Genomic DNA, 22,117 nt, shown 5'->3' with positions numbered 1-22,117 from the left:
GTTGGCACTAAACCTACACTGCAGGTATGGATTTATTTTTATATGCTCAGGGCTCCCTAAGCAAAATCTTCATCACTAGACTAATGCGAGAGCAACTCTTTTTAACTTCTTGCTCATGTACTGGACAAGAAATCTATCCTTTTTCAGTGATCCATATTTGTTTAATGAGCTCTCTTTTTATATTTGTAAAAAAATTGTTGCTAATTTGATATCAGCTTTGCAAACGGAGAGCTGTGTTGAAGCAAAACATTCCAACTATGAAGTGAATGCCTTGCGGTACTGCAGCCTCACCAGGGATTGTGTTCCACTCTGAAACTGCTCACCATTCACAGAGGCCAGGTTCTGGCCAAACTGGAGTTGTTTGGCACTCACAAGCAAGCACATTTCCAGAACAAGATCAAATATTCTGATTTCTGATCATTGCTCTTGTACTGAAGCACAGTGAAGATTTATCAGACTCCTTAAAGGGAGCATATTGCCAGTGGATTTGAATTATAGTTTGATTATCATTTGTTGTCTTAGTGGTGTCAGACACTCACAGCCAGTTCCTGTGTTGTATTTGTTCTGTCTTTCCACCCTGCACCTGCAGCAGGTTTCTTATGGTGGCTCAGAAAAGTATTTTAGTAATTTTCTTCAGAGAGGGAAGTACAAAATTACTGCTACTAAGACTGACCTGAGTCCACACTCAGCTGTAGCTGGAAGGAGTGAGGGGTACTGCAGTTGTCTCATTGTATGCCCAGGATCCTGAGACCTGAAATATTAGCACCTGAGTTGCCTTGTTAGGAGTCTAAAGGAAAAAATTCATTAGGAAGCTTTGCATTGAAATGAAATGTGTTTAGAAGCAAATAGAAAATGTATAAGGAAAATAGGTATTCATGTGACCTAAATGTTAGATTTGTGGATGCTGAGGTTTGGGAATGTGATTGATTGGTTGGGGCTTTTTTTGTTTGTTTGGGGATTTTTGTAAGAATTCTGCATAACTCATACTTCAAGGTTAAAAGCTGGTGGGATCTTGTTCTTCACCCCATATTTTCTTGCCAACAAAAGCCATACAATTTATTTTATATTCCTTGTAATTTTCAACTCATGTCTCCTGTTACTGACTTTTTAGAAGCTATTATTTTACATCTTATCCTAAGAAATGACAAAAATAAAGTATGTATCTATTTACCCCAATGAAACAAGAAAGAGAATGGAAAACAAAGACTGAAGGGTCATTCTGAGAAATTAGACACCTCTTTCTCCAGTAACTAAGTAATTGCCAATTATACAGGTGAATTCAGATCAATGATAACAGTATTTTCAGAGGCTTTAACCACAACACATAATATTTTATTTTCTCTGGGCATGTTCTGTTATGTTTCAGATTATTATATTTAATGGAAGTTTGGATATTTTCATGTACTAGAGAACATATATATCAGTATTTATTCTTCTTTTCTACTTTCCTGGATGCACATATGCTCTCTATAAAATTAAAACAAGAAGACATGCTAATTTTTCTTTTGCATTGTCTGTTCAGCTGTGAATACTGCACAGTTCACTATAAGGTACTGGGACATATCAGTTACTTATAAATGTCTTATGTGGTTCTGGTATTACAGTAGGAGTCATGTGGAAAATGCCATGACCATCTGCAGGGTGGAGATCTGGAAACACTGTACTACCATATACAGCATCCATTCATCCCCCATGCAATCCCTCTGCAGAGCTGCAATTTTGGCTTTAAGATGATTGAGACTGGTGTTGCCATAGATTTTAGGAGTGTCTCTTGTGCATGTCTGAAGGTAACTGTGCAGTACCAGATCATTATTTTATATTATCTGTCTCAGATATAGAAACATGTAAAATATTAGTATTTATTTTAAAGAAAATAACAAGGACTCAGAAATAAAGCAGACTTCACACAGGTCTGGGCTGCAGCTGTCTTTTTTTCCAAGGCCCCAGCAATGTCACAAGCAGCAGACATGCAGAAGGATGTGGAAGCATGGCATTCACAGGAAATGTCCCATTGCCAGCCTGGTCCTTCAGCACTTTCCTAGAGCTTTAGCCTCTATTCAGGTTTAACTTACATAAAGTTTTATTTTTCAGGTTATGAGTGTAATTTTTATAACCTTTTTTACTCCTGACAGTCAGTCAGTGAGTCAGTGAGTGAAATACATTGTCTTACTGAGTCAGGATTCTATTTTCCCTTAGCTCAACTGGGAATCTGGTTTCCTCCCTTGTGCTGCAGTGCCTTGGAGAAATTGAAAGGACTTGTGAGAGTCCAGGAGAGAATTAACCTCATATGCTTGGAGCCAGGAGGTCTGTTCTTTCCCCACTCCAGGACATCCACTGAGGATGGGGAAGTGTGCTTTTAGCATTCTGCTAATTTACACAGGCATGGACAGTGTCCAGGCAATACAGACAGGACTTGCCTTCCTCTGGGCTGCACCTTCCAGAAGGAATTAAGTGCTGTATCTGCCCAAAGAAATACAGACAGGTAAAAACTTAATTTTAATTTTTCTGGGTCACTTGGTGAGCTGGGGACTGGAATGGAAAGGCATCTTTAAAATGGTTTGATTCTACTCCTGAACTCAGTGAACAAACTCCACAAGTTCTTCCACAGAGCTACTGTAATTCTCTCCTCACTGTTACATTGCAGAAATAACCAGCTGCTGCTTCTTCCCTGTATTTCCAGCTGTTAAGTCCTTTAAGAGAACTGAAAATGAGGTGGGTAGTACCCTTATAATTTTCCCCTTGCAGATAATTTCTGTGGTTGCTGGGAGCTGGGAAGAGGCAGCACTCAGCAGCTGGGAGGCTTCACTCAGGGCAGTGTGAGGAAGATGTGTAGATATGGGGCAGGGTTGGAACTTGTGGCTCTGAACTCATCTCAATGAGGACCTCACTGTGTGAAAGTTTCTCGTAGCTGTGGGTAAGGAATGACAGAACTCATTCCTCTGACAAAGCACAGAGATCCCTGGCTTAGAATAGTATTTATTTTTAAATGGAGGCCTTCCCAGAATATCTTTGTTCTTGCTCTGGGATTATTGCCAAAAATATGTTTTTGTAACATTTTGTAAATGTACCTGCAACCTTAGATAACATTATTTTTTGTTGTTGTTCAAAACTATTTACAAAAAGAAACAGAAGGAAAGAAGTATAAACTCTATCAAAGTAAGTGAAGGCAGTTTACCTAGCAAGGCAAAGGAAGATGACAAAGATGGCAAAAGAAAAGCTGGATTTAAAATGCAGCAAAAATTACTCTTTTGCAAAATTCATTCCAGCCTGTGAATTTGCTAGCATGGAGAAATTGATTGAAATGCTCGTCTTCAGATTCAGGTGAAGAGAAGTTTAGAGGCATCACATACAGTCAGGAAGTGATTCAGTAGGTTAAAGGCAGTCAGGAGTTTGAGACTGCTGAAGCAGCACAAATGACAGAGCAACTCCTGTCAGGGGGGCAGGAAAAAGGTTGGAGAGAGCAAGGCTGAAAGTCAATTGAGCAGGGGAGGACACCCATGCTTAAAAGCCAAGTTGCAAAATAAAGGGTGTCAATGAAATATTAACAAGATGTTTTCAATTCTGTTTGGACCTAGATAAGAAAATTCTGAATGTAGCAAATAAATGTTTACTGTAATAAATAGCATTAATATAATATATCCATCACAAGATCTTGAACAAATTTACAATGGTACTTACAGATTTTATTTTTACTTCATAGCTGATCAAACAACAAATTAAGTGACTTGGGCAGTTACTGAGAAAATCAGAACCCCATCCATGTTACTGATCAAGAGCCACTCTGTACAGTTGTCTGAGTGTAAAGATGCTAGAATTTGCTCTTTCACACAGGGAGCTGTTCATCTAACAGCTGACATTTCTGTGCAGTTGCACCCCCAAAATGCTGAATTGCTGTAATACCATTGCTGCTTTACCTGAGTTCAGAACATCACAAAACTATTTCTAGGCTTTGGAAACTGATGTCAAATGTTTATCAAGACAGCCTGCAATTTCTCTTTGCATTTTGTCTGCATTTCACAGCATATTATAAGTGGCATGTCAGTAAAAAATAGATTTAGTCTTGCCAGCAATAGAAAGCAAAGAAGGAAGCTGCAGTAGTTGGCTCCCAGCAATGTTCTCTTGGGAACAAGTCTGAACTGAGGCAGCTTTGGGGCTCTTTAGTTAAATTAGAGTTTTCCTTCAGTCCTCTGCATGATGAGGTTGTTCTTTTAAAGACACCATAATTTTGCAAACATCTAAAAAATTGAAATACAGTCTTTGAAAACAGGCATCTTGTACTGTCTAGGTTATAGTAGCTACCAGCCTACAAAACACTGAGAAAATACCTCTCAGTACATCACAAAAGAGAGGAGATATATTCCATAAAACACCAGAGGGGTACTGTCTCTGGCTGACAAGATTTATCTTTAAGGCACAAAAACCTTGAGGGATGTAACAAAGAGTCACAGATCTCAAACAAGGAAGTGAAAACAGTTGCAACCATTTCCATCACTGGGGTTTCAAGGTAGAGCTGCAGTGCTGCTGTGCATATCCATGCTCTGCTGCCCACCATTTCACACTGCTGCAGGTTGGGCTGATCTTCAGAGACTGCTTATGTCCTTATTCCAGTTGTTTGAGGCTTTTTCCAGAAAACCCTTCTCATGCTTCTATTTTGTTGGGAATTATCTGTCACTTTTATTAATGCATTGGATTCAGTTTGATTTGTGGATTACATTTACAGAGGTGAAAGTAGACCAGAGCACATTCCAGTCCCCCCAAACAACTGTTACCCACCTTCCAGCTCCTCATTTTAGCATCACCTTTTCAGCTCACTCTCCTGTATTCCCTACTCATTTGTGCAGTGGCTCCTTTGTAGTCATTGTCATGGCACCAAAAAGTCTTAACAGTGCTTCTTCCACATGGCTTACCACAACTGGGAAATGGTGCTGATTGCCCTGGATGAACTGGCTAAGAGGATGAACAGATAATCACAGAAATTATTATGTTTGGCATTGTACTTTTTTTCCTGGCAGTGGTGCTCAATCCAGCAATCCTTGGTGCTACAATCTCAAACGTGGTGTGCGGAAGAGACAACAGGTCTCTGAGCAAGGGGATGTGGACTTACCTGGAAAGGCTCCAATGTGGATTGGCCACAGCAAAAGGAAGCAAAAGTGGTTTAATCATAAGATAATCGTGCCGTGTTGACTCACTGATCATGGGTAGATTGCTGGGCTTGCATATCCAGAATCCACCAGGAGCCTGAAGTGTGAACAGGCTTTGGCAGGAAGCTGAAGTGTGCAAGTGTTTGAGCAAACAGAGAGTCCTTTTTTCTGTAACTTATCAGAAGAGTTGTCTCCTTGGATGCCTGATCATGAGGATGGCAGTACGCTCGCTGTTTTGCTCAGAGCTGTAAGCAACCTTCAGTAATGTGGATAGTCAGAGAATATGCCAGGCTTATGTAGTGGCCCTTAGGGAAAATTACTCACTGGAGCCATTTATACCAGCTTCTATTTGCAAGGCATGGGGAAAAGAAAAGATATTTTGGTCTAGCATTACAGATCATAAATCCATAAAAGAAAAATACTGAAAGTGATTATGTCTGCATATTGAATGGTGCTTAAAGGAGATAAAATAGCAACAACTGAAAAATCTGCTAAAATTTGCTGAAAAATCTAAGTATAGATAAGGTAGAAGTAAAAACAACTGGATCTTAGCTGATCATTTTCCAGCTTCTTTCTTCTGGTTCCTGGCTTCAGCAATCTTTTTAATAAGTTTTGAATGTAAATTATTTTCTTTCACATTACCTTTTAAAGATAGCAGGAACTTGTATATAGGTGCTTGCAGAGCTGACCTGCTTTTTACAACTCTTACAAAATCCCTTCGAGAAAGGAATAGGAAAAAAAAGGAAAAGCACAGTGTTTGCCAAATGGCAGTAATGCCTCCTGTCAGTAGAGAGAGGCGAAAAAGGTATAATAAAATTCACTGCTATTACTTAAGAAGCTTGGAAAACTGATCTGTAATTGAGTTGGAAAATACTTCAGGAAGCTATTTAGGGACACTGAGAATGTGCAGAACACAAAATTAGTATTCTGTTGTAAACACAAGTTAATACCGAAGTGAAAACCTTGAGAAATTCTAATTTTCACTAGGAAAAAGCTAATTCAGAAGAGAGATTTTCATATGTAACTCACCATCCATCCTTTGCAGGGCTTTAATCGCTTAAAATGTTTACTGCAAGTTTTACAAACCAGTTTCTGGAAAGCCAAGAAGGCAATGGATCAGGCACAACAGAGCAATACCTAAAATTTGAAACATGCAAACAGAGTTAAAAAGTATTAAAGGGATTACGTAGAAGAACAGAAAAGCAGAAAGTAGAAATAAGTATAAATAACTTGGGTGGGCTTTTCTCCTTCAATTTTTTGAAAGTTCCAGGAGATTTGACAAAACCAACATTTAAATAATATGCAAATCTGCCAGAACTACTGATTTTCCTGCAATATACTGAATCTTTCATAACAACAGGGAAGACTGGGCACCTGAGTTTTCTACCAAGAGAGCAATCTCTTTATAAAAGTCCCAACTCTATAAATGAAATCCTGAAAAACAGCAGAGAAAAGACAGAAACTGCCAGAAAGGATCATGGAATAATTCAGGTTAGAAGGGACCGAACAAGGGCTCCAACCTCTTCTCAAAGCAGGGACAGCCAGGTTGCTCAGGGCTGCAACCAGTCTGCTCTTGAAAACCTCCCAGGGCAGAGATTACACAACTATAATGCTGAAGGAGGAATAGGGGTGGTAATAATGAAGGAATTAAAAATCAGTTTGTCTTTTGCAGAGTAATGTAGGTTTCAAAAAATACCCATATTTTGCCAGTACTTAATGAGCTGCAATAAGGTACCTTGCTGAGGTAACAAGCCCTTCAAGGCCCTTCAAGGCACTCAGTCAGGAAAGGCAAACTGCTATAAAAATATTAATGATTGGGCAAGTTGCATGAGTTTTTAAGGATAGCTACCAATATTTGTCCTAAGGTTGTATTTTTCAATTACATGTTTACAGCTATATTGTGCATTTATGTACCACCAGTTAATTTTTAAAGCACATGAAAACTTCTTCCTTGTATTTATTTGGCCATATAGCCCCAATTGATGTTTTACTGATGTTCAGATAAGTGGTTAACCCAAGGTCTCTGAGCATGCAGGTGGCAGCTGGGTGGAAAAACACAGGTTTTGTGCTATTTGTACCTCAGTGATCCCTCTCTGCAAGGGAGAGGTGACAGTAACAAGGTCATACAAGAGAATTCTCTGGGAACATTGAGTATTTTCTCTTGAAAAGGTCCAGAAAATGCTTGAAGAAGGAGTGCTGAAAAATAGTATGCTTCATGTTTTCTATTTTGCACTGTTTTTTCCTCAGGTATGTGACATAGCAAAGTTTAAGAGCCTAGTAAATGATCCCCATATAAAGAAACACAAAAAAACTAAAAAAATAAAAATGAAAAACACTGGCTTTGAGGCCATTTACAAAGCTAGAGGAATGTGAGGCTAGTACAGTCCAGAATCTAACATCTGCATCCTGCTGTTGCTAAAATATGGGTGCAGTCACAGTTGTTTGCCCTTTCGTTACACGGTGGAGGTTATTAAACTCCCTGACAATAGAAACAGGTATGATTTAATAACAGCTGTTACCACAGACTGGACTGTGCCAGTTATGTTTGCATTGCATTTATATTTACAGAAACAAGTTTGTTCAGAAGAAAATTATCTGTCTGTGAATCTGTACTGACATCAAAGTATGTCTGTTAAGTACTTCTTCCATACAGCAGAGAATGGAAATGGAAAGATAGCATCAGAAAATTAAATATTTGCTTAAAATATTGAAATAAATGTTAAAATAGATAAACAAAATGATCAATTTCTGGAACATCTTATTATTGAAGGTGTTTTCATAATCAGCAGCAACTTCCCTGGAGAAGAAAAAGGGAGAGGACAGATTTCACAATAACTGTCAGGTTGCTCATGAAGGTTACTACAATATTTGTCTTGCCCATTCCATGCTTTGCTATGCGGTCAGAAACAGATTTCAGTGTTTTCAAGAGCTGTTCAAGCATAATTAGAGACTCAGAATGAGTTGAAATCTCAGCTGGTGGCCTAGCAATTTGTTTTCATGCTGCAAGTCATTTAAGATTTATATAAGCATAACTTTTTGATGGAGTAAGGGGATATCCTCAATCCAAGTACCCCGTTATATCTCTATTTTTGTGCAGGATACAAAGCAGTGTCCAGCTGTGCGGTGCCTTCTGCCCCTTGGTGTGGCCAGAACCTTGGTAGCTGCGGTGCTGCCGTCTCTCGGAGGCAAACACTGCAATATAATTGTAATAATGTTAGGTACAGGGTGCATTTGTTCCATTTGCAATACGCTGCAGCAGCAGGGTCATTTCTGAGAGCACCGGCGATGCAGGGAGCGGGGCTGCGCTGGGTCCGGAGCGGGGCTGGGCCGGGCGGGCGGCGCTGCCCCGGAGCTCCGCAGGCGCTGCCCTGACTCAGCGGCCTCCGGAGTCCTCGGGCGCAGGGTGAAAGTTCTCCTCTTCTCCTTCTCCTCCCACACAGGCTGGGGAGCCCCAGAACTGTCTGCAGGTCCCCCCCGCACCGTGAGAGGGACTGTTTGTCCGAGGGGCGCAGCCCACAGTGAGTGCACGCTCTGAGTGAGCAAGAAACCACTGCCAAACAACTTGAGACGCGCGACTTCTTCGAGTGGCTCTGTTTCCTTACACCCAAAGAGTCTTTAACAAAGGACTGCATACCTTGGCTGAATTAATTTCAGTTTCAAATACAAGCGCCGTCTTTTTAAAAGCAAGGAGCATGCTGGTGCTTTAGAGTGCTATTTTTCATCCTGTCTGGAGAATAATAGAATCCCGGTAGAGCAGGATGTCCCCAGATGTACTGCTATGTACTGCTCCCCAAGCTCTTCCTTTCTCTGACCCCGACTGCCACACAATAGTCTATCGCTGGGGCACTGGCCATCCTCACTGCTGACACATGACAATCTTTTTGGAAGGAGAGTTGGAGGAGGGTCATATAAGGACTATATTTGCCTTTTCAGTGCAGGCGGGAAGATGGAAAATAATAATTTTAATTTAAAAACAACATGAAGTTTATCTGCATATATGACACATACATTTGAGAGACCTCAATCAACTCATCCTTGAGACCAGTGAAGTTATTTTTGCAGTGGCATGGAAAAGGCTCTAATGTAGATACCCTTCAGTTACACAATCAACTCTGTTAGCTTAGAAACAAAGTACTAATTTTAAAATGTAATATGATACCTAATGAAAATTTAATTTAAATTCAAATAGCAATGTTCCTGTGCTCACCATCCAGCTCGAGTCATGACATTAAATCATGTTTGGATAAGATCTCATTACTTGTGTTGTAGTAGCATAAAGTACCAAGACATTGACATGTTCTGAAGGCTCATTCACCTTATTGCTCTCCTGGCTCTCAGGTTGTACAGGTTGTACAAGATGGGGCTTGTGCTGCTGCAGGGAAGCATCACTGGTCACACCCTTGTCTCTGGGCCTTTTGTGACCATGCATGGGTAAAGCTGACCCTGCATGTATATGAGCAAAGGTTTTGCCAAGCTCACATTTTATCTGTTAGTTTCAATATAACGAGGGCAAGCTAGGGTAATATCTTGAGCATTTGCAGATATAATAAACATTGTGCACGATTTGCAATCCTTCTCGAATATGCTTATGTAGGTAGAGATTGTTTCACTGATTTTCCCAAATGTTCTAAGCACTCAGTGGTTACCTCTCTGATTTATTTCTGTGCCAAGAATAATGAGTGTGTTAACTGCTTATGATGCAGCTCTGGCTGGGGAACAGAGAGAGGAGGTTTCATGTGAGTTATGGCAATACTATAGTGTTCATGGGGGAAAGATGCCTCCACCTTCTTTCCTCTGCATGTAAATCTCTGTCAACCCCTGCTACCGCTTCCAGATTACAGGGCTTTTAAAGAGAAATAATTAATTATCCTCATTATCAATTTGTCAGGGCTATTAAGGCCTATTAAAGCAGCCCAGGCAGTGATACAGTTAGAGAAAGAAAAACGAGTAGGCTGGAAAAAATTAGTCCATACTGTAAGACAAGTGTACAAAGAAGGTGTTTCTTCTAGTAAAGTAGTTTTGGATGCTTTCTGGGGTGACCTAGGGGCTAGGCTTGTTCTTTCTTTCTTTTTTTTTTTTTTCCTGGTCTTGACATATATTATTCAGAAACCAAAGAGATGCCCATTTGTGAAAATAGCATATGAGTACCCTGAGAGAAATATTTAGAAGTAGTATGCAATCTACTTGTCCAGCAGTGCATGTCTGAAAGGCAGCAGTGCATGTATTTGATGTTAAATGTCAGTATGACACATAGCCAGCAAAGAGTCATAGGGTTGATTTCAAACTCGTATTTATAATTGGGTCATAGGGAGAAAAAAAGAAAAAAAGAGTCTGTTTGGAAGGCTGCTGCTTCTAATTAAAAGCTCTTGAAAAATATGGGAAAATGAATAAAGTTTCTGTGGAAGACCTTCTTTAAAATACTTCTTACATTTATAATAAGAAATTGTATAAATCACTTCAGCATCTTGTTGTCATCATATTTACTCATCTTACAACAGAACTCAGAGTATTATGTGACTCATGAAGTTTGCACACTTAGCAAAAATTGGTTTCTCCAGCTTTGAAAAGGCTTTCAGAAATATTTTCTAGTTAGGGAGCAAGTTTTATAGTGAGAAGCTGCATCCTCGATTAGACTAAAGCATAACATAGGAAATACTCGACAAGCTTTCACACAGGGGGATTGAGGGAGTGCAACCAGCCACACTGCCTGGGCTTCACTGGGAAACCTGCTTTGATGCTTGTCCTTGCTTTACCTGCTTGGAGAACAAGAAGAATTTCAGTCCCTAGGCTCTTGCTTTAGCACTTTTCACAAGTATTATAATCTCACACATTTAACAAGGGATGTGACAGTTACAGTTTTTCAGCTGGCACACAGAGTTGAACTGACAGATGTGTAAAGAAAAGATTTAGCTAATGATATTGATATTATGTGGATTCTGTGAGGCCTGAACACTTGAATGAGAAACAGCCATCCAACTGTGGTAAATATAGCATTGGCCCTGTTAGCTTTGAGCTTTGCACGTAAATATTTTTGCTTTGAATCCTTCTGTACTGACTGTATAGGTTTAGCTAGATTAAAGCATTGTTCTGGTTAGAGCCCCTGGGCTTCACTGTAATATAGGTTGTGGAATGTGTGCTCCTATACTAAAGGGATGGTTTCTCTGGTACTGAGGCAGTCAGGAAAATTTCTGACTGTGTATTTCTTAGATTTAAAGTTGGAATTTAAGTAAAGATACACCTGTAGTAATATATATTTATCTTACCAAATACTAATGCTTCCTGGGTAATGTACAACCAGTTTTATCAGAACAGAGCTGAGCCCTGACAGTCCTGGAGACAGATGCCAGCTGTGAGTTTCTCTGAAGAACTCCTGTTTTGGCAAATGTAAATCAGTTTACAGATCTGTTTGCAGTATAGGTGCCTGAGAGCTGAACTGAATCTAATCCACTGAGAGAAATGAGTGAAGTTTGGACTCTGTATCAGTATAGGCAGTGTGATAACTCATAAAAAGATCTCATTTAGTACTTCACATCTTTTTGAACCTCTTGTTTACTGTGTTAACCATCCAGCATTACTCTGTGGTCAGAACTTGATTTTGTAAATTTTGAACTAAAAAAATATCTAGTTTTTTTTCTGAAAAATCTCTTACTGAAAATGCATTACAGGTTGCAGTTAATGGGACCAAGTGTAAAATGCCTGCATGCTTTTTGAAGGTTCTGAATGATTCAGTGGCAACTGGTTTCACTGTGCCTTTATATAGCCAATACTGTATGAATCTCCAAACTAAAAACATGAGATCTAAGAATTTCTTGCACATGCATGATGGCATACCATCCAGGAGTACTGGAAAAATGTTCTGCAGCTATCCAGGGAGTGAAGCAAAACCTCCTGTCTCACATGAGGTACAGGTGCCCTACCTCTGTAAGCCAGAGGATGCCTTTTGCCCACAGGTTCAGAAATCTGCAGGTGAGGCCATCTCTGTGCTTGAAGTGCAGGTAAATGCTGTGTGCGTGTAGATACATGGTCATGCTACCTTTGCCAGTAAATTCAGCTTAAAAAGTCCCCATCTTTGACTACTTATTCCTGCCCCTTTGCTCCAAGGATAATTTTTAAACCAGCATCACTTGAGATATCCCCATACAGAGTTAGCAATGCAGCTATGGAGGGGGTGACAGGGTGCCAGAGCAGGAATGAGTGGCCAAGTCACACGAGCAGAATGTGGGGCTTTCATCACGTTAACGTTGCACACTGATTTCATGGGCTGTGACACACCAAAGCCTAAAAGCCAGCCCGTGACGTGCTTTCCTTTCCCCTTTCCTGACAACAACAGGTCAGGAAATAATGCAATATCCTTCCACACTAAGCACTTTCTGTTCTAGCAGCCTCTCCTGTAAATTGCCATGTTGAAACTGTTACATACACTGAAAACTTTTAAACTTATTTTAAAAACTTGTAGCAACATTTATTTATATAATTAAAATGACTAATATTAACCAAACTGTAACAGTTAAAGATGAAATAGGGCATGCTGCAAAACTTGTTGTCCCTGGAAGCTAAATTTTTCTATTGATTTCTATTGACACAGCTAAAATATAGTATCACAGATTATATATATAATATCACAGATAACCAGATATCTACTTGCTACAGACTAAAAGTAACTGAAAACTACTCTTAACTTTTAAATTGAAAGTATGTGGTGCTCAATGAATGTGTCTTAAATAAGATCCCTTGAGGGGGTGGTCTGAAGTATTGAAATATGGAGTTAAAGTTCATAAAAATATGTTCTGCTGTAGTGTTTTAAATCAACATACTATTTTATGCACTTGTGTCTCAGGCTTATATATTTTAGAATTATAATGGCTTTGAAAGGGAGCCCCAAAAAACCATCTCAGACTGTTAAGAAACCTTCAGGGGGAACAAACAAGGTAACTTGAGTTTCTTCCAGTGACACAAAGAGCAATCTTTCTTAAGTGCCTTTTTTTAAAAAACTGTTTTTAATATTTGGAGGTAGAAACAAAAGCAAATACCAAGATGGAAAGGGTTCATAACCCTATGGGCCTGACCGTCAGGATCTTACTCACCTTACTTACCTCCTCTAAACCTTACTGAAGTTGCTCTTGTAAAGCAGGTGCTACTGGGACAGAGCTACCAACTAAGGTAAAGATTACACTGGAATTAACTGGGTGTAAGCTACTGTTCCTACTTTTAAGCATATTGTTAGATCCTTGATGGATTTGTGCCTGTGAATTTTAAAAGAATAGATGGAGTCTTGTACCAGTTGTAATAAGAAAGGCAAGAGGATAAAAATAAATTTGAGATTCTAAAAGATGAAAGCTGAGTAGCCATAAAAATAGATTACAGGTTATAAAGTTCAATAATCTAAGTTTCTACATTTTTTTGCAATTATGCAATAAAGTCTTTCTTGGTGTGAAGAATTAAGAAGCAGCTGAGCTCACACTTTTGCATCATTATCTATAAACACTTTTACCAGTGTAACAATTTTCTGTATATATTTTTGTATTGAATGTAACAATTTTCAGTACATATTTTCATTTTCTGTATCTATGCCCTTCTCATTAACAAAAATGAGTCATGACAATTTCCTGTAGTACTCACTGCAACTCTGATAATTGTGCTCAAGAATCTGTAGAAGTGATCTCACCTTTCAAAACTATCTGGCTTAGAAAACCACACCTCTGCAACCTCCTGTCCTCCCCATCTTCCATCCTTCTTATAGTGGTGATTCTATTTGTGTTTCAGAGAACAGTTTTGTCACTTGTATCTTGTGCAAGGGTTCCTGGAAAATTTCTGGGTTTGAATACAGAGTTGTTTGCCAGAAATGTAATTAAATGAATCAATTTTGTTAAGCTGGCCCTGGACTGCCTTTAGAAATCACTCGGTGTTTGTAAGTAACAAAGCCGTGTGCCTTCAGTCTTCACTTTTACTTTCTAAAGTTGCCTGTGCAGTTAATCTTTGGTGCATGTTGCTCGTTGTCTGGGCAAGGACTTTTTAGGATGAACTGCTAGTCATGCTTTCTAAAAGCTAAATTTCATAAATAAGAATTCTAGATCCATGAAGCTTGTGTGGTGCTGTCTGCAGTGTGACTGTTTTGGGGGCTGGAATCAAATCAGCACTGAATTTGTGCCTGAAGTCTCACAGCTGTCTTTGATTATGTCAACAGTCCCCTCTCTACTAAAAAAAGCTGGAGAACTGTTATAGTTCCGAATATCTGACATTTTGACATCCACTGGCTACTTAACAGTGAAGCATTTTGTAAAATCAGCCTTGATCAGCTGCAGTGCATTGAAGTTTACAGTCCTGTTCATATAACATCTGAGATGGGAAGTAGATTAGTTACATAACTATTTCTGTAATGAATTTCTGTAATAAATTAGCTCTGCTGCCATGAAGCACAACTAAAACTCACAGATAATATTTTCTTCAACAGTAGTCTCAGATTTTATCACTACAAAGTTATACAGACGACAGTCTCTCCAAGACCTGGTCCAAACCATGGAGATGAGTTTCTTTTTATAAGGATATCCCAAAATGATAACCAAAGAGACTAGATTCAGCTCTATAGTGATCCATTCTCTAAGTATTTTAAGGCTGAAAATAATGTTGCATTGCCTCTGAAACCTACTTTTATTTCTATTTGTACATTTCCCATTTGCTTACAAGTTGAAGTGATATTCAGGCTGAAGAGAAAAAATGTCCTTGCACTGTGTTAAACCTAGTACTATTTTTAAGGTGTTAAAAAGGAAATAACAATGACTTTAAACAGCAGGAGTTAAGACAGGCACCTGTATGAGCACGTTTGGTTTATTCCCATTTTGAGCAGATCCAGCCTCTGGAGTGTACTTCAGGTATGTGCTTTAACCTCTTAATGAGAGGTGAAGTACAGATTTTGGGATTTTGTCTTTGTCCAACTGTTCCCAGTATGTGAGAGGCAGTGAATTACTGGAAGACTCTATTCCCTGTATATTGAGGAACTGTCTGCAGTGTTTTCAGAAGAGGCACTGCAGTGATATACAGCCCTTCAAAGAGTCAGTAGGTACAGGAACAAAGCTTTAACTGTGTGGAAGTGGGAGGAAGATAAGAATCATTACTAGGCATCATCACTATTTTAATTTTTTCCTTAGGGACTTGATTCATCAAGACACTGAAGTTCTATGTAATTTTAAGGACATGGATTTCTCACAGCTTTCTTTACACCACTTTTTTACATCTTGAGGTAGAAACAGATACTTTCTTCTCTTGTGGTTTATATGGTGAACTCTAATTTTCTCTTCCCCCCCCTTTTTTTTTTTTTTTTTTGTTCTTGAAATGCTGAAATCATGTATCAACTACAAATACAGAATGTACAATATCAATTAACTGCATGACATAATTGATAATATATTGGCCTATTTGATGATATATTGGCAAGACTACCTCACAGGGCAGCAAAACTGTCTGCTATCTCTGAAAGATCTCACATGAATTGTTCTCTTTCTGAACCACACACACCACAAAACCCACAGGAAGTTGTCTCTGTAGTGGCTGTGGTTCTGCAGTTTCCTTCTTCCCCATCTTTAAGAGGTCACAACACTTCTTAAAAAGTTAAGTCAACACCAAGTAGAGAATGGACTTCCTGTTCTTGCAGTGTAACAGATACCCATGCCCTCAGAAAGGATTCACACAACTGACTGTCCTTCTGTGTCCTTTGAATCAATGTGGGGTTATGGTTTGAACTTATTAAATAATAGTTTTATTTTTAGGTTTCCTACCAAGAAAATATAATAGTACTTTTTTTAGACATCTCCCAGTAGCAGTTATTTAAAGGATGAGCAAAGCACTTGTTTTTCTTCAGCCCTTGACTTCTAAGACAATTTTCTGTTTAAAGATAGGGGTTAAAGATAATTCTGTTTTTTGGATTTACATGGGTAGAATCAGAAATATGCTTTAAAATTCTGATCTCTTAGCTAACAGATGGGACTTGCTATATAACTGTATCTGACTGAATGTATTGTATATATAAGGCATATATATACCAAAACACTAACACATACATATCTCTTGCTATATATCAATATATGTATATAAATATATAGACATCTGTTTCTTCATTCAAGATTTTTAAAGGGAACACATAAATACACTGGAATCCTAACAGTCTTAACAATATATAACTTGTTCTTTCAGACATGAATTTTGTTATATTTATTTTAAAATTTAAAAATTCACTCAAGGTTAAATAGGACTATAAAATTCAAAGTTATTTGCATTCTAGATAATAATTCTTTGTTGACTTGGCCAACATTTGATTTGGCATTTTCAATACTGTTGATGGTAGATTTGCTTGTGAGCAATTTGTTAATGAAGAGATGCAGAAATCCTCCTGAAGGAAGAATTTCAAAGGACAGCAACATGATTCTGCTATTGCTTTTTATAAAAACAAGCAAAACCATTCATTGAAAAGAATTTGTATCTACTGAAAAATATATGCATTTTACCAATGCTAATAGAATAAGATGATGTTTCTGGCTCCTCTAATTTGCATCAAGAGTAGAGATGAAGATTTAAATAACCGTTGGATGGAAAGAGAAGGAAGATGGTAGAGGGAGGGAAGGAAAAAATAATAAAAGGAAAGAGGGAGGGAAAGAGGGAGGGAAAGAGGGAGGGAGGAAGGAAGGAAGGAAGGAAGGAAGGAAGGAAGGAAGGAAGGAAGGAAGGAAGGAAGGAAGGAAGGAAGGAAGGAAGGAAGGAAGGAAGGAAGGAAGGAAGGAAGGAAGGAAGGAAGGAAGGAAGGATGGATATCCTTGGTCTCTGTGGGCCAAAAGAGTTATGCATATCCAGCTGTTTTGAACCCCTAGCAGAAGTCTTTCCTTGTTAAATGGTCTCCGTCCTTGTTAAATTCAGTGTATACATTGATAGCATGTTTTCATCCAATGGATGATTCAAAAATGGCACCTCTACCTTTGCTTGCTTTCCTTAATATTTTTCTTTCATCTTTTTATTCGTTCCCCATCTTTCTCCCAACATTTTAATAACTGGTTTTCTTTCCCATGGTCCTTCTCCCTCGTTGTAGGGAATCCATCTCCACCTCTGTTTGCATGCCTTCAATCCTCTTTCATTCCCTTGCCTCATCTTGGTTGATCATCATCACTCTTTGTACGCAGCCTGTAGGTCTTGTCTACCCTCCCCAGAACTGTTTAAGAAGAAAAAGATGAAAGGGAGGGTTTATTTTACCCTACAGTTTATCATGTCACCCTCCCCTGAGCTTCTTTTCATGCGTCTCTACACCTTGAAATCTTCCCCCTCCTTCCTGTTGTGATCTCAGCCTTTTCCTTCCTGCCTCCTCTGGTGAATACTCTGACAGTGAAGCATGTGGGCATAAAACCCGTCACATTCCGCCTTCTGCGTGTGTAGATAGAGGTAAAAAAAATAATCTGCGGCTCAGTCACATCTAGCAATGAACAAATAAAACATGTGCTGTAGTGTTTTCATGGAAGGCGGCAGCGGAGGGGCTGTGGCCGGAGGCCGCGGCAGAGCTCCCGTGGAGCCGGGCCCTCGTCACAGCGCCGGGCTCGGGGAACAGGGGCGAGGCCGGGCACGGTGCCCCCGAGCTCCCGGTGTGTCACAGGGCCCGGTGGGCTTGCCCCGCCCTGCGGTGGAGGAGTTGGCCCTTCCCCCGATTTCGGACTGCTGCCTTGGGAATTTGATTCAGCTATTTCCTGGAATATGAATCTGTTTATTTTCAAAAGAGAACAAACGTAAACCTCGTACAGTAGCTTTGGGTAGGGCGTTTCTTGGTGGAAGAGTGATTTGGATCGTTGAATTATTGCCTATTAAGAATTTCAGTACTTCTGGAGATTGCATGGAGCACAAAAGCAGGTGGTGACACATAAATTGTACAACAGCAAGAAAATCGTGGCCCTGATACCTTGGCGCTTACTGCAATGTATAGCTCATGAAATGTTTGCAAAGTAAGTGCAAAGTACTCCCATTGTGGTTTGGGATTTTTCTCACCTACTTTTCTTTCATGGGAACTCTATGTACCTGATTAGTCATGCCACTTGTGCTCTTATCTAATTCTAAAGAGTAAATTAATCAACGTCATAAACTATGCACCGTAGTGATATGAGTAATAAACAATGTGCCATCTTTTCACTGGGGTTTGAAGCACTTTAATGGGTGATGCTTCTGGAAGTCCTTTGGTTAACTTATGACTTGGCTCTATGAAATTTGGGAGTGTGCTCAGCTTTCTGTGGCATGAGCTATCTCAAATGTCGGAACTCCAGCTGCATTTTCAGACAGCTTCATTGAGCATGGGTTGGGCATCCAACGCCCAAAAGTAAAATAACATCTTTAAAAGCCTTTCCTTTTAAATGGTAAAAAAACTTGCAGTATTTATCTTAGTGCTTAAGTAAATACTTACTTTGTAAAAGGCACTAAAACCGCTTTGTGTAAAATACTGGGAAAAGTTTATTTTTCAAAGCCACACGCAGCAGTTCATGGTGCTATAGGAAATGCTAAGGCTATGCAGTCACCACCTTAAAGCAAAGCAAATCTCCCAAGTTGTTTTCTTTTTGTGTCTTTATTGCTTTTATCTCAAGAACAAAATGTACAATAAAGGAACTCGAAAACTAACGTCCCGCCCCTTCAAACAATGGGCAAACGCAAAAGCAGGTTTGAGCCCGCGCTGATCGACATCCCAGTTCTGCGGCCGGCTCCAGGGGGGCGAGAATTCCTTCGCCGGGAGCGCTGCGGGACGGCGCGCCGCGGAGAGCGCGGCCCCGGGCCCCGCTGAGCGCCCGCGGCCGCCCCGTCCCGCAGCCCCGCGGCGCTCGGGGCGGGCCCGGTGCCGGTCCCGGCCTGCTCCGCTCGCCGCCTTCAAACGCCCCCCGCGCTCCCATAGGCTGCGCCGGCCCGGCCGCGCTCGGCCCCCGCCGCCCCGACCATGGCGCGGGGGGAGCCCGCGGCCAGCGAGCCCCGCGGGCGGCCCCTCACCGCGCCGCGCCCGGCAGAGCCCGCGGGGCCGGGACCGGCCGCGCCGCCGCCGCCGTTCCCTCGCCGTCCAGGGGCCCGAGTCCTGTGGCAAAGCGGGGGCAGGCGGCGGCGGGGCGGGCAGTCCCCCCGCGGCGGGATGGGCCGTGCCGGCAGTCGGACATGTCGGTGGCTGCGCGGGGGGAGAGGCACGAGGCGGGCGGGCGGCGCGGCCGCTGAGCGGGCGGGCCCGGGGGCAGCGCGGCCGCTCCCGCGCTCCGTGCCCCGGCGGCGGAACCGGCCCCGGCGCGCCGGGCGCCGCGGGAGAGAGACCGCACTTTTATCAAACTTGAGTCTCTGCTCCCCTTCCTCTTTCTTCCTCTCTCCCTCCTCCCCCGTCCCCGCCCCTTCCCTGCCGTCCTCCTCTTCCTCCTCCCCCCCGCGCCCTGGGATGTTTATTCGGGCGGCTGCGTGAGGCGCGGGTGGCGGCGGCGCCGAGTTTCTCTCCCCCGGCCTGAAGAGTTGCAGGCGCGCACACGCTCGCCCGGCTCCGGGGGAGAGAAGGAAACAAAATGTCTGCCAGGGCCGCGGCGGCTTCCACGAAGGTAAGACTCGGCCCCGGGGCGGCCGCGTTCCCTGCCCGCTCCGCTCCTGCGGATCCCCCGGCGCGGTTTTCCCATTGCCCCGCCGAGCCCGCACCGCGGTGGCCGCGGCTTTACCCCCGCCCGAGGGCACGGGCTAGCGCGGACCGAGGAGGTGGGCGAGGCGGGCCGGAGCCTCCCGGCCGCCTTCCCGCAGAGCTTCCCTCCCGGCCGCCGGGCGGGGCGGCAGGTGGTCCGCACCCCCGGCCCGGGCCGCTGCCCCGCCGGCCGCCCCGGTCCCCGCCCGGCCGCCCACCTGTGGGGCGTGCGGGCCCCGGGACGGCTGCGGCAGCGGGCCCGGCCCCCGGGAGAAGCCCCCGCGCTCCCGCCGCTGTGCTGGCCGTGCCCTTTTGTTCCAGGCTGGAGCCGGGTAGCAATTAGGAAAGGCTCAACCGGGAGAGTCCAGTACTGCGGGATTTTTTTCTGTGGCCGCTGAATCAGTCGGGGTTGATTGTTGCTGACATACGGTAAACAGCTTTGGGGCGGCAGTAATCCGTCAGAAACTTGTGCCGGTCCTCCACCTGATCCGTAGGTGTTGCCGGTGCAGGTGCACGTTGCGGGGTGTGTACTCTGACCTCCCCCGGCACGGCGCGGCGGTGAGTAATGCCGAGCGGCCCCGGGGTGAGAGGTGGAGTTAGGAACGCTCAACAGGTTATTTCTCCTTCGTGTAAAATTAAAGGTTTGCTTTGAAACTAGTTGGAATTTGAATTTCGAACTAATTTTTCGCTTGTGGCGCCTGAGTAGTTGCTCCGGCTTCAGCGCGACGAGTTCCCGTCGTGTGTGTTAGCTGGTGTTACCGGAGCTCGCTTAGTGCTGTTTGCTTTCGAGTGAAACTACGCGGTTTCGGTCTGATGTCACTTGCTGGTATGCACTTACTCAGAAGTGGTGTTCTACAGGCTGAAATAAAATCTACACCTTAGTGCATTGCTACCGAAAAACTTAGGCGCTTGAGATACTAAGTAACAAACTTACTCTAGTTGTAAGACACTGTTAGCTGGCGATTTTACCAACTCCAGAGTCTTGAGAGGTGTGTTCGAGGCAACCTCAGCTTCCAGAGTGGAATTTTAAAAACTTAAGATCTAATGTTGACTGCTGAGTTTCATGCCTCATTTTAAGTAAGCTTCCGGAGGTATTGAATTGCATTTTAACGTACACACAAACGCACTTCAACAATGAGTGTTTGTTGTTAGAAAAGTAACTTATTTTGCATAAATTTCACATTCCTGCTATTACCTAGCTATGGAGATAGATCAAGCATACTTTTTAGCCATTTTCAAATGCATTTATATTAACAACAAATAGGAGTTGAAGATAAATGATGTCTTGAATAGTGTGTTAGAATTCTGCTGTGTGAGGGATTGGAAGAAATTGCATCAACTTAAATTTTGCAGATTTTTTTGTTTTGTAAATTCGGGGTATAAAATTCTCATTTCTGGCTCCAAAGGCTCTCTTAAAATACAGCTATTTTGTGAGGCTGTGGACAGATATTGCCTTCCACACATGCATGTACTGTCTTGAAGTGTTTTTCTATTTTTAAATACGGAAGTGTATTTAAAGTTGCAGAAGTGTACAGAAAGTGTATCTGTTTTGGCTGTAGGCTGGTGTACAGACTGTGTTAATTGGAAGTTGTATCTTGCCACAGCAGTTATTTGAAACTCCTTTTGCTCATGGTCATATCACATTGGCCCTTGGAGCTTGCATACATGCATACAGTATCAGCCAAACTAATTATACTGAAAGGTATGTTAATTTAAGAATGTTGCAAAATATAGTCTCACTGGGGTTTAACTCTTCACTGGGATGCTTTCAGATTTATGGAAGTAATGTAATTGAAATAGCATATCTTTCTTGGTAAAAAAACTAATTTTTAAGTCCTGTGACTGTCAGAGTAAGTTCTTCATCTGTGATAGCTTTTTATCAAAATTAGTTCTTACCTTTTTATCTCGATCACAGAATTGTCTTTAGAGACTAGAATCTGATGCATACAGTTTATGTGAGTTTCATTGTCAAAACAGAGGTGCTTTCAGTCAATGGATTATGTTAATTGTATTTCAGTCCTTAGTTCCTGCACCGCTCTCCATGTAGTTTTAATAGTCATAGACAAGGAAATTAAAGAGTATTTTGGAAATACTAGAATATTGCGGGATTTCTGTGTTCACATTCCGGATTTTGTTTCCTTTAATTACCCTTTGGTTCCAAAGCTATCCCTTTGGATGTGGTATCTGGTTTCTCATTTTTGGGGTTGTAATGCATTAAATGGTGAATGGTTTTCTCTTAACATTTACTTAATATACTTTTGAGCTCTGTGTCCATATCTACAGTTACATTGGCACACTTGACAAAAACCTAAAAAAAAGTAGAAAG

The 22,117-nt window shown here is 41.7% G+C and overlaps 1 protein-coding gene across 9 annotated transcripts in view; it reads left to right on the top strand.

The window, feature by feature from the left end:
- TJP1 (tight junction protein 1) overlaps window positions 1-22,117 on the top strand; it is a 158,134-nt gene that overhangs the window by 70,222 nt on the left and 65,795 nt on the right. Inside the window, exon 1 of one of the 9 annotated variants that reach the window (XM_021532012.4) lies at window positions 19,398-19,717. The exons of the other annotated variants lie outside the window; for them this stretch is intronic. Coding sequence (XP_021387687.2) covers window positions 19,685-19,717 — 33 coding nt within the window. The 5' untranslated portion in view covers window positions 19,398-19,684. Of the gene's footprint in view, window positions 1-19,397; window positions 19,718-22,117 lie in introns of those variants that run through there. 9 annotated transcript variants of the gene reach the window in all.

The sequence above is a fragment of the Lonchura striata genome, chromosome 10 (assembly GCF_050655825.1).
Source record: "Lonchura striata isolate lonStrDom1 chromosome 10, ASM5065582v1, whole genome shotgun sequence".
NCBI lineage: Eukaryota > Metazoa > Chordata > Aves > Passeriformes > Estrildidae > Lonchura > Lonchura striata.
This window is presented reverse-complemented; position numbering and strand designations above follow the sequence as displayed.